This window comes from Pistacia vera, unplaced genomic scaffold (assembly GCF_008641045.1).
Source record: "Pistacia vera cultivar Batoury unplaced genomic scaffold, PisVer_v2 Contig59, whole genome shotgun sequence".
Classification (NCBI taxonomy): Eukaryota; Viridiplantae; Streptophyta; class Magnoliopsida; order Sapindales; family Anacardiaceae; genus Pistacia; species Pistacia vera.
In genome coordinates, this window is record NW_022196434.1 from 878,107 (window position 1) to 890,269 (window position 12,163).

Consider the following 12,163-nt stretch of genomic DNA (forward strand, 5'->3'; position numbering starts at 1 on the left):
TAATAAGACTACCAGTGTTTGAATGGTGATCTAGTTGGATAATGTGATGCAAGAAAGTCTTAATATGATTAGCTATGCCAGTAATTTGAGGGGAACCTTATTGGAAGGGGCTAGATAAAGATTTGTTCTTAAAGAAAGGAAATGCATGCCTTGAGCCATTTTATCTTCCCATCTATTTATTTATTTATTTTCTTTTTATTATCATTGACATCATCATTGTCTGCATTGTTTTCATCACTACTTCACTATCATCAATCTATGTGTATTATGGTTGTCTTTTTCCTACAGTGTGCAAGTCCAAGGTTTGTGAACTCTGGCATTCTTGTCTTGGTATCTGTACCAAAAACAGAGAGCATAAACTGGTAAAAATAAAAAAAAATAAAACAAAATCAATGAAAGCTTGAATTTTGCAAAAGGTTTCTTGGACATGGAGAAAAACTGCACATGGACCATGAAATTAGTTTATTCTTCCCAAGACCAAGATGTTACCATATCCAGTAGCACTCTATGGATGGTTTTGGATAAGGCCAGAGCCAAGCATTTCTTCTAAGCATATACTTATAATTTTACATGAGAATAGTAAATAAGTTACTAAAGGGATTCCTTTTCTAGATTAAGTAGGGAATTTCCAACTGTTAAGGAATTATTTGAGCAGCATTTTTCTTGTACATAATAAACACTAAAATAGGCATTTGTACATAGAAAAATGTTATCCTTACAAAGACTTATACAAAGAAAGCTATAAAGTGAAGGAAAAAACAAAGAAAAAACGGAAAAAGTGAAAAAGAGAGAGAGAGAAATCATGAAGATCAAAGGTAGGGATTATCTTTGTATGCCCCATTTGTATTTATCTTTATAAGACTAGCACTTCTCTTGTATATAATCCCAAATATGACATCGAACCACCAATTAACCTCAATGGATGTTATAATATTTTTACAGAGCCCATTATAATAAAAACATAACGTTTGCTAGGAATCCTGGTATAAAAGCACTCCAAATTACAAAGTTTAATAAATGATGTTATCTAACATAATCCAAGACTGGTTTGATTTGAGTTGAATGAGGTTGAGTGAAGAGTTGACATTGTGATTAGAAAAATAGAAAGGAGAAATAATCAAACTAAATAAGGAGGTGCTTTCATTTACCAGCACGCCAAGCAAAATATAGAAAGAAGGAAACTCCCCATTTCAGATTGAGAATTGCACTGGTCAAATATAAAAGAAAGTAAGAAAATTGATAAAATCAAAGTGAGATACGTGGTGGACAGACACAACTCAGTCACATGGACATGGACATGGACATGGATAAAGACCAAACCATACCTATACTCTTCTTTCTCTAAAATTATGGTAAAATAAATTTTCATTTTTTATTTATTTATTATTACTTTCTCGCTGTTGTCAAAAAATACACATTACATTACTATATAGCTTGCTTTCTTTCGGTGGTGAGGTGTTGCTTTTTGGTCATAATAAATAATAATAATACCAACAATCATCATCTTCTTCTTGTTCATGTTTGCTTCTTTCTCTTTCTCTCTACGCATTCTCTTTCTGGGTATTTCTTCTTTCACTCATTTCTCTTCTTTTTAATCTATTTCATGCCTTGCTCTCTTGATTTGCTTCATGGATTTCTTTCTTTTTATATTATTATGTGCTGCTGTTTGTTGTTGTTGGGCAATTTTGTGTTTAGCATTTCTTATATTTTGTGTTATGTTGCTTTCTTATCAATAAGAGATGGATCATGCTTGTTTTCCTTAAATTATGAAAATTAGCAGCTAATTGTTAGTATTTAATTGTGAAAACTGATTAATTGTTTCAGTACTGAAACTTCATGGCTACAGTTTCAAGAAGCTTTTAGCTTGAGGGTCACCTTTCTTTCGTTCTTTCGTTTTTTTTCAATTTTTATGGAGAAGTTCAGGTTGAGAAATGATTAGACACTCTCACTACTGCATAAAAGCATAATTACTGGCATTAATTACCCTTTTTTAGGTTTTGCAATGTGATTCAGTTCTTGGTATGGTTTTAGCTCGTATCATGTTCTTCTTTATAGTTGCTTCATAACACGATTGTATGGTCATGTGCTTTGAGCCACTTTCGCTTTGAAGGAGAAAGATTTTTGTTCGTATTAATGTTTTACATTTTGTTTCTATGTTTGTTCATTATATGTTTTTCTCTTTTGGGCAGATACAGCTTATGTCACATAATTTTGTGTTACTAAAATGTTGGTCTTCTGGGGTTCTATTTTTTCCTGGTGCTCACTTACATTTTTCCTGCACTTTCTGAGGCCTTTCCTCTGGCTATCTTATGCATCAATATAAGTTTTTTATTATAATGGCTGTGAGATTATACATTTCTCCTTACACGCTTTATTCCTTTTTGCTTCTCATAGAGTATATATGGGTTGATTCAGACATTTCATGGGAGTTATAGAAGATATTGAACCACCCTTGAAACGTGTGAAAGGGCCCTTTGGAGAATCAAAGAGTTTGTCTAAAGACTCATCTATCACACAATCTTTAGCTTGCTCTTTGGGAGACAAGATGGCTCGGCCACTAACCTCCCAAGGGGATGAAGAAACAATTGGTGCAAAAGGTGTCATCAAAAAAGCAGAATTCGTCAAAATCATAACCAGGGCATTGTACTCACTTGGTTATGATAAGAGTGGGGCCCTTCTAGAGGAAGAATCAGGAATACGATTGCACTCATCAGTTGTCAATTCGTTCATGCAGAAAGTGATGGATGGAAAGTGGGATGAAAGTGTGGCCACATTGCACATGATTGGTATATCGGATGAAATGACTTTGAAATCTGTGTCTTTCTTGATGTTGGAACAGAAGTTTCTCGAGCTTCTACAAATGGAAAAAGTCAGTGCTGCCTTAAATACTTTAAGAAATGAGATTGTGCCTCTTCAAATCAATATGAGCCGAGTGCATGAGCTCGCATCCTGCATTATTTCTCCTTTCAAGCCTTCAATGCTTGGAGTCTCTTATCAAGATACTGATGGTGCAAAGTCAAGATCAATATTATTAGCAAAACTGCAAAAGTTACTTCCTGCTTCAGTCATGATTCCTGAAAAAAGATTAGAACATCTTGTTGAAAAGGCTCTTGATGTACAACGAGGTTTGTGCACATTCCACAATACATTGGATAGCAATCTGTCTTTATATTCAGACCACCAGTGCGGTAGAAACCAGATTCCTTCCCAAACTTTGCAGGTTAGAGTCTCTGGGCTGACTGTTGGCTTCAGATACCTTGCATGCCCCGTATCAGTTTAATTTTGCTTGGTTTTTTATGAAAGGCATTAGAGTCTTGGCATTATTTTCTATGTGTTGCGGAAGGATAACTAATTGCTGGTTTGCCCAAAAGTTTCAATTGTTATTGACTTACCCAAATCAATTTTTTTTAATCTCCTCACTATGATTGTTGATATTTCATTTCCATATTGGTGTGAGAAGTTCTGATCTCGTTCACAAATTATTGAGATGTCTTTTTTTCTTTTTGGCAAGGGAGAATGTTGCTTGGTTTGAATTGTTTAGGTCCTTGATTGCTTGGGGATATTATGAACATTGGGGTTTTGTTTGCTTTTTGTATTTAGGACTTCATTCATTATCTTCTTCAAAGATATATGGTGAGAATTTTCATAGGTATACTAAATCGCTCCTCTGCTCACTAGATCTTATGTTGTGTAGATGGTGAAACAGAATTTTTCGAAGATATGGGCCTTTGTACTGAATGTGCATTCTTACTCAAATGAAAGTGATGCTTAGTGCTTCCTTCTACTGCCCCTGTTTAGCTTTGTGTCTTAAAGCGGTCTAGGGAATTGAGAACTGATCTTTGTTTGTTGGAAGACAAAATATTGGACTTGAATAAGTAAGTATGTTGCCAACAATAAACTTTGTAATAAGACTACCAGTGTTTGAATGGTGATCTAGTTGGATAATGTGATGCAAGAAAGTCTTAATATGATTAGCTAGTGCCAGTAATTTGAGGGGAACCTTATTGGAAGGGGCTAAGATAAAGATTTGTTCTTAAAGAAAGGAAATGCATGCCTTGAGCCATTTTTATCTTCCCATCTATTTATTTATTTATTTTCTTTTATTTATCATTGACATCATCATTGTCTGCATTGTTTTCATCACTACTTCACTATCATCAATCTATGATGTATTATGGTGTCTCTTACCGTACATACCATTAATGGACTGCGCATTTGCTATTGTAAATTTGTCTCATCAAATTTTACCAAGGCTAATGTGAAAAAATCTGTCTGTACAAACGGAACAGATACTGGAAGCACACACTGATGAAGTGTGGTTTTTGCAATTTTCACATGATGGAAAATATTTGGCATCATCATCCAAGGATCAGTCAGCAATTATATGGGAGGTAAGATTTCTTTATGATTATGGGCTTGTAGTTGTTGACATGGACTTCTACAACCTTCCAGGTTCTTTTACCTCATTTACACAGTGCTAACTTTCTGGAATTTTGCCAATATGAGCACATTATCTGTAACTAATGTGCTCTATTTCGCTTCTTGAGGGAGACTATTAACTATTTGGTAGAAAGATGGAATTCAATAAAGAGTCAGAAGTGTGGAGACAAGGAAACGTTTTAGCAGATTTAAGTCAATCTATTGGCTTGAGTGAAATTATATTGGTATTTGTATAGCATGAGCCAATGTCAAAAAATCATAAATGTTGTGGTTGAATATATGACTTGGAGAGCTCTCTCCTCCCCGGCTCCTTTTATGAAAAATATTCCCCTTTAGCTCAAACTATCTTCTAGCTGACCAGGCCTATTTAAACTGTGCTGAGTGTTTCACTGCATCTTGGGCAGATTAACACTGTAACTCTGAGGACAGTCCTTAACCTGATCTTGAGTCAGATTTTTTGTGAGGTCTAACATTTTGCTATATTACCTTATGGCTCTTCATTTTATTTAAATTGCCATTAACAAGATTTTTTTTTTTAATCCATGGTGTCCTGTGATTTCAAATTTTCAATGATGTTAGTAGAACTGTATTCCGTGGTGCAATGTGTTGCACTTTTGAATTCTGGTTTCAAACATGTTTGCATGGGTTTTTGGATACCCACATGGAGTAAATTCATCTTTGACAAGCAATGTGCTCTTGTTCTAAGTACTCGAAATCTTGAAATTTCGGCAAATGGTGTGATACAATTCTCATTATAGAAGTATATAGTTTCAGCGGACCTGTACTGCAAAAATAGGTCTTGAGTATAATTGACCCGAGATGTCCAGAATGTTCTAATTGCGCTGACTGTTTTGTGTCTAGTGTTGCTTGATAATAGGATATTCCAGGGAAATAGCAAATTGTATTATTAGCAATGGGCCATAAACATGCCAAACAAGTTGCTCTTCTATGTTGCTATTATTCTCGGCTAAAACACCAGTTTTTTTCATTATAACTTCAAACTTTTATCTACTCATGAACTGAAAAGTTCCTCACTTTTTAGGTTAAAGAGGAAGGTCAGGTGTTACTGAAACAAAAACTAAGTGGACACCATAAACCGGTGTTGACCGTTTCATGGAGTCCTGATAACCACCAAGTTCTGACATGTGGACAAGAGGAGGTTATCAGACGTTGGGATGTTTTGTCTGGAGAATGCCTTCATGTTTATGAAAAAACTGGTGTTGGCTTGATTTCTTGTGGATGGTTTCCTGATGGTAGAGGGATTTTTGCTGGCATGACTGACAGGAGCATCTGCCTGTGGGATCTGGATGGAAAAGAGCTGGAATGCTGGAAAGGGCAGAAGACACTTAAAATATCAGACATGGCTATAACAGATGATGGAAAGAGGATCATAAGCATATGTAGAGAAACTGCTATTCTTTTACTTGACAGGGAAGCTAGATTTGAGAGATGGATTGAAGAGGAGGAAGTAATTACTTCATTTTCATTATCAAAAGACAATAAGTTCTTGCTGGTTAATCTTATAAACCAAGAAATTCATCTCTGGAGCATAGAAGGTGATCCAAAAGTTGTGTCAAAGTACAAAGGTCACAAGCGTGCACGATTTGTTATCAGATCTTGTTTTGGTGGATTTGGGCAAGCATTCATTGCTAGTGGTAGTGAGGATTCACAGGTACCTCTTCTTTTTAATTTCCCCTGCATAGAAGCCAAATTATATGACTAGAAGAAATGGTTGTCTGACTAATGATTCTATTCAAATGAATATAGTTATGCAATATAATTGCCGGAATATAGCTTTGATCCTATGCAAATAATTGTGGGAATCTTGTTTATATATGCTTATGTAGTATTTTCTAAAAGTACCGCCCATGGACATATATCTCCTTTTTTGCTTAACGTTACTTCAGTAAGCCGGTATGTTTTTTACTTTTTTATTTTTGTTTTTGAAGCCAATTTATTTGTTAAGAAAACGGATTGTCATTTTACAACGATGATGCTATTGAAGTGACTATAATGGTGTATGACCTTTTGTAAGTTTTAACACATACCCAAAAAAAAAGGGTATAGTGCATTATTTTTCTCAAATTATTTCTACCTGTATCCCTGTTCTTTTATTTGTGATATTGTTTTGGTGTCAATGCCTCAATGCTATTTCTTGAAATAAATACTATAGCATACAATATCTATTTCATATGGGAAATCAGTTAAAGAAGAAATAGCTGCTAGTGCTTCAAGAATTATGAAGCTGGCCTGAACTATTGTCCTAAATAGTAACCATTAACCCCTGGGTTATGCAAAAATGACAAATGGGGTTTAGTTAACTCAAGAATTGGCAGCAGCTACTCTAAATCATAGACAGTGCCCTCCCTCTCCTTCTTGCTCCATCTCTGACGCTGCATTTCACCTATGTATATAGTTGCTTACTCCTTTTGGTTTCTTTTTTGGTATAATAGTTTGAATGCTTGTCTTTTTCCCATCAAGGAGAGGGTTTTGGTTTTAAAATGGGGTGTGGCATTTCTTTTTCCAGGTGTATATATGGCTTAGATGCTCTGGAGAACTCATATTGGCACTGCCTGGGCATTCTGGATCAGTTAATTGTGTGAGCTGGAATCCAGTAAATCTTCACATGTTGGCTTCAGCCAGTGATGATCGTACAATTCGAATATGGGGTCTAGATCACTTAAAAATGAAGCACAGGGAACAGAGCAATGGTGCCATCCACCATTGCAATGGAAGTAGTCACAAGTAACAATTGCTATACTTTTAAAATTCCTTGGGAGTTGTCAGACATTAATGTTCTTCTTTAGTTCATTAACATTTGTGTAAATTCTTTGATCATTTGCTTTTGTTCGTTGCATCCATGGTAGACAAAAAGCAAGTTATTAATGCAGCTGCTGTCTGCCAATACTTGGATCTCACTCGTTTTATTCTCAGCGTGTATGCATACGGCGCCTAATTTCTTCATACAAAATATATACTTGTAATCTTGTATTGCCATACTTAAGCTTACCAGGACATTTTTTCTTTAAATATCCCTTCACTATATTAAGCTCATCTACATCTATGTTATATGAAGTTAAGATATAACTAATTTTCTTGTTAGATGGTCTTGTGTTGACATTTTAGTCTCCTCATCAGCAAAATCTAAGCTCTTTTGTTTCTGGTATTTATTTTCATGTAGAAGCACACATTGTCTTGCTTATTTCCTACACTTTTTGTCTTTCAAGAAGCATTTGCCATAAGTTGGGTATTGAAGACATTCAGTGTTACAAAATTTTGCTTCTGCTATCCCATATTCATTAACAACCGTTCAACTATATGTTTTGCATGAATTGCTCCCTTGATTTCATATCTTAAATGAAGCCCTGAACTCTCACAACGCCTGAATCCTGATACACTGCTTTGTATTTGCTTAATTACAGACCTCATTGTGAAGTTTTTAGGTTATTTAAACACTACACTTCTTTTTCTTTTGTTATTATTGACATGAAAGAGAAGAGGTTCATGCTTTATGCCAAAAGCTTAATTTGTGAGTGGAGTCAGTACAAACATCTTGCAAGCACGAGCTTCCACATTGGTAGTCAATTTCCCTTGAAATTTTGTTGCAAGAGTAGTATGCTGAAATTAGAAAATTAGAATTTGAGTTAGACTCAAAGCAACAAAAGTTTCCTCTTAACTTGGGTTTTACGTTTACCTCCCAAATATCTCTTGCTTCAACAACTGTGTTGGTTGAATTAAAGCCAATGTCATCCCAATGTGCTGTCATCTTGGAACTCCATGGCTTTCTGTTCTCCAAGAGAACAACTATCCTATCTCCCGAAAGAGGACCAGCCCATATCTGTGAAACTGATATTGTATTAGGCAAGGGTCAAAAGAACATGACAGATTTTTTGAAGTTAAATTTCATGGTATACATAAACAGAGTACAATCAATGCTACCTCTCGTTCTCCTTCCATTCTAACTTTCTTAGCTTGAACACCCATAGGATCTACCAAAATGTAGACAAAAATTACAGTCTTGACAATAACAATAATACTATGCGTACTCACAAGCTTACTAACCACTTTACTACCTCTGTTAAAATTATATATGGTACCCGTACTATGCTTATAGTATCCGTACTATACGTATAGTATCCATATTATGTGTTATATTTACAAAGGATAGTAAGATGGTTAGTAAGATTGTGAGTAAACATAGCATTACTATGACAATAATCAATGTTATTTGAATGTGTTTGACTTTGATTGATGGCCGCCATTGATAAATACCTTGATTAACAGCAATGACCTCTTCATTACCGATAATTTGCAGTGTCTCATTGCTAAGATTTCGTACATCACATCCTAAAAGAAGTGGAGCCTGTAGTAACATATAGAATGTGTATCAATATTGCAAAAGCATTCCCAGAGAAGACAATGAAGCACTTTTTTATAAGCTAAATACCTTGGAGATAGCCCATATGCTGAAATGCACCACATATTCACTATATTTCATCCCACCATTACCAACTTCAAGCATGTCCGGATCTGTTTAAAGAAAGGATAGATATACCAGTCAAAACGATACATTTTGGGGTCATTAAACCTCCAATGAGCCCTATAATTTCACAAATGAAGAGAGCAACTCCCATTTTATTTATATTTAGTATTGCTACCTTGTAGATTTCTCCTACATTAGCAGGTAGTTTGTGTATCAGAAACTTTACATCTTAATCTTGTGATGGAAAACCATCAAGGGCTAAAATTTTCAGCATTTGAAACTCAAATGAATGACACTAACCATTCCATCCTCCAGGCTTGGCATAATCAGCATACACTTCATTCAGGTCAGCTACCTTCAGCATTCTATAGGAAAAGATGTAGTGGAAACATCTTAGTTCTAAGTCACACATTGCACACTATTTCTTCTATACAAAGACAACCTATTGAGATACTAATTCTGACAAACTAGTCTAGAATTCCTGCAGATGTACAGCTTACCGATCCCATGAGTCTGAAATGTCATCGGTAGTTCTCCAACTATTTCCAAGATTAGCACCCCAAAGAGCCGGGTGCATGTCCCCCCTATTTAGCAACAAGAATATAAATTCAATTCAATCATTGTAGAAATAATCAAAGGTAAACTATATTCACTCAGAGTAAAGGAGTACCATTCACAGATAGAGAAGAAGATGGGGCGCCCCGTCTCCTGTAATGCATTGGACATTGCTTGGTACCTGAAAGAAACAAGATTCGTAGACCTTTATCAAGGTACAATGGAATAATTTACCAAAACAATGGAAAGATAATAAGAAAAATTATGTTAAGATGACCTTATAGTTGGTCTTGTGTCATCATTGTAACAATTGTCATACTTCAAGTAGTCAATTCCCTGCTTAAAGCTACACAAATTACTATCTCAATCATCTTCGACAAGAACTGGAAATCAGAATGATCAACTTCAAGCATATATGATGAAAGATTATGTTTGCGCATTCAGCATGCATACCCACGAAGCAAAGGTTGTAGCATCTTGTTTTTCATGGCCAATTGAACCTGGCATTTTCCCTGTACATGTTCGGTACCTTTACAAGTATGGAGACAAAAGGAATTGAAGGTCATTTTAATGTGTGTTTTAATGAAAAATGGTACATCTTCTCATGCAAATTTAACGCAATGAATTCTTGAAAAGCATCAGGAACTTGTTTAAATGATTTTCACACAGAATATTAGCAGGAAAAAATGATAAGAACTCACCCTGAATCTACATAAATTCCTGACTTCAGACCTTTGCTGTGCACATAATCTGCAAGTGCTTTAATCCCGCTTGGGAATGTAGTCCTGTTAGCTACTAGATTGCCCTACAATTTGATCAGGCCATGGTTTCAATAACCATTTTTGCTGGTAAAATAGAAATATTAGAAAGACATAAATTTTAGTCAGAATGCAATTGAACATTATGAACATCAGATTTTTTTTCAAGAAACTTAACAGACCATGTTAAATTGAAGGTCATCCTAGATGTTTTAGTGCGCAACATAGACCAGAAGATCTTCAAGTCTATAAACCCACTGGAGAAATTGTAAAATGAGTAAAGAAAAGATCGTAAATGAACCTTATAATCGCGACTTGATTCACCCCAACAATCATCTGGAAAATATGTAGAGTGCAATGACAATTGACTAATTGATAAGAAGATTATTTCACCTAGGAATGAATAGCAAGGTGCTTTAGATATTTCCCACACCAAGTTGTTACCTATGTTGACATACTGATATCCAAGCTTGGCTAGTCCACTTGATACTAGGGCATCAGCTGTTGAAGACAAAAATTGAAGCATTATAAATATTGCATACATATATGTAGTAACTTGATGCAAAACTCTTGCTGGTAATCTGAGTCTATCGATGATAACAAGATTGGTATATTGTGGCATGTTTAGTTGTATTATCCAAAATAAACGATCAAGAACTCACCTGTTTCTCTAATGATCTTCTCGTTAATCTGGCAGTGGAAGTGATTCCAACTATTCCACCTACGCCATAGAGTTAAATTGCTTGAGGATAAACCATTACTGATAGAATATTGATTTTATCACAAACAAAATACGTTATAACAAAACCATAATCTTTTAGTTTGTAAGTACTGCAAAATTAGAATAATAGCGTCTTTGGCATAGAGAAGAAAAACAAACTGAAAGCAGAGTGCACAGTTTCACTATAATCAGGCGAATATACTCTTTAGTTCATAGCAGAAAACAACATCTTATTTATAACTTGCACCTAAAACAACCTGCTCAATATTAACTTCTCTTACACACTATTATAAAAGAAAATGGCAAAGACGAAATAGCTGTGCAGAAAAGTATACAGGTTGTCAATTTGCATAGATAGTATAATGATGAATACCCCATTGGAGGAGTGAGACCGAGATCGTTACGGAGCAGAATTCTCCCACCAGCTCCATTGCTGCTTGCAGAAAGATTAGATGAAACTACATAAGAATGGTTGAAAGAGAGGCTGAAGAGAACTGAACATAGAAGCAAGCAAGGAGAGTAGCATCTATCCATCGTCTCTCACTTCCAAATCATGTATCCATGGCCCAAGTATATAGCTGCAATGCAAAGCTGTAAGAAATAATAGATAAAAGTAGAACAAACGACATGTTCGCACTCGAGGTTTAGCGAAATCCCAACTTGGTACCGCTGGTTGCATTTATTCTAGATTCCTACCTTTAATCTAACCCCATTTACTTTATTTTAACAATTGAGGGGTAAAAGCATCAAAGTATTCCACATCTCAAATCTCTCTCAACAAACGCCCATTGTCGGTGCCCGTGCCACCTGTTTTCTGTGGATCTCGGCCGGATTTCTCACCCAAACTGACGGAAATCATCATCCTAAGCCCAATTCCTTTGAGAGAAATTTGAGATGTGGGATACTTTGACGCTTTTATCCTTCAATTGTTAAAATAAAGTAAACGAAGTTAGATTAAGGGTAGGAATTGAAATAAATGCAATCAGGGTACCATTTTGAAATTTGGCTAAACCTCGGGTGTCATAAAGGAATAACTAAACATGCTGCAGGCTGCAAACACCTACCATCTACAATATTTGGAGCTACAAATGATTCTAGTGTGTGAATAGATTATGAATATAAGAAAAAAAAAGATTTTGACTCAACCAGATGATGAAAACCTTACTAAACGACTGGCGATACCTAGAGATGGTATTTATAAAAAAT

The 12,163-nt window shown here is 35.4% G+C and overlaps 2 protein-coding genes across 5 annotated transcripts; one reads left to right on the top strand and one right to left on the bottom strand.

Moving 5' to 3' along the window:
• Positions 1 to 1,410: 1,410 nt before the first annotated feature.
• LOC116109797 (WD repeat-containing protein 26 homolog) lies at positions 1,411 to 7,248 on the top strand. 2 transcript variants are annotated; one of them, XM_031396023.1, is made up of 5 exons: positions 1,411 to 1,560; positions 2,395 to 3,220; positions 4,290 to 4,391; positions 5,483 to 6,112; positions 6,968 to 7,248. In XM_031396023.1, the coding sequence occupies exons 2-5, from the start codon at positions 2,423 to 2,425 to the stop codon at positions 7,187 to 7,189; spliced, it is 1,752 nt and encodes a 583-aa protein (XP_031251883.1). In that variant the 5' UTR covers positions 1,411 to 1,560; positions 2,395 to 2,422; the 3' UTR covers positions 7,190 to 7,248. The 2 variants fall into 2 exon arrangements, with proteins under 2 accessions (XP_031251883.1, XP_031251884.1); XM_031396024.1 differs by lacking the exon at positions 1,411 to 1,560 and adding an exon at positions 1,678 to 2,256.
• Positions 7,249 to 7,758: 510 nt separating this feature from the next.
• LOC116109788 (alpha-galactosidase 1-like) lies at positions 7,759 to 11,548 on the bottom strand. Of its 3 annotated transcripts, none has more exons than XR_004124798.1 (15): positions 11,331 to 11,548; positions 10,899 to 10,957; positions 10,681 to 10,737; positions 10,538 to 10,572; positions 10,180 to 10,283; positions 9,932 to 10,007; positions 9,756 to 9,814; positions 9,594 to 9,659; positions 9,424 to 9,507; positions 9,224 to 9,288; positions 8,888 to 8,970; positions 8,713 to 8,803; positions 8,380 to 8,429; positions 8,135 to 8,286; positions 7,759 to 8,058 (listed from the first exon to the last, which is right to left on the bottom strand). XR_004124798.1 is itself a non-coding variant. In XM_031396012.1 (15 exons), the coding sequence occupies exons 1-15, from the start codon at positions 11,489 to 11,491 to the stop codon at positions 7,963 to 7,965; spliced, it is 1,230 nt and encodes a 409-aa protein (XP_031251872.1). In that variant the 5' UTR covers positions 11,492 to 11,545; the 3' UTR covers positions 7,765 to 7,962. The 3 variants fall into 3 exon arrangements, 2 of the variants coding, with proteins under 2 accessions (XP_031251871.1, XP_031251872.1); XM_031396012.1 differs by having other exon boundaries at positions 7,765 to 8,058; positions 8,135 to 8,278; positions 11,331 to 11,545; XM_031396011.1 differs by having other exon boundaries at positions 7,759 to 8,278; positions 11,331 to 11,547.
• Between the last annotated feature and the right edge of the window lie 615 nt (positions 11,549 to 12,163).

Coding starts and splice junctions, on each gene's coding strand:
- LOC116109788 (XM_031396011.1), bottom strand. CDS start 11,491: ATGGATAGATGCTACTCTCCTTGCTTGCTTCTATGTTCAGTTCTCTTC. Junction 10,284..10,537: donor AATCAAGTCGCGATTATAAG/GTTCATTTACGA, acceptor ATCAAATTGTAG/GGCAATCTAGTAGCTAACAG. Junction 8,804..8,887: donor GCATATGGGCTATCTCCAAG/GTATTTAGCTTA, acceptor ATGTTACTACAG/GCTCCACTTCTTTTAGGATG.
- LOC116109797 (XM_031396023.1), top strand. CDS start 2,423: ATGGGAGTTATAGAAGATATTGAACCACCCTTGAAACGTGTGAAAGGG. Junction 3,221..4,289: donor TTCCTTCCCAAACTTTGCAG/GTTAGAGTCTCT, acceptor CAAACGGAACAG/ATACTGGAAGCACACACTGA. Junction 4,392..5,482: donor AGTCAGCAATTATATGGGAG/GTAAGATTTCTT, acceptor CTCACTTTTTAG/GTTAAAGAGGAAGGTCAGGT.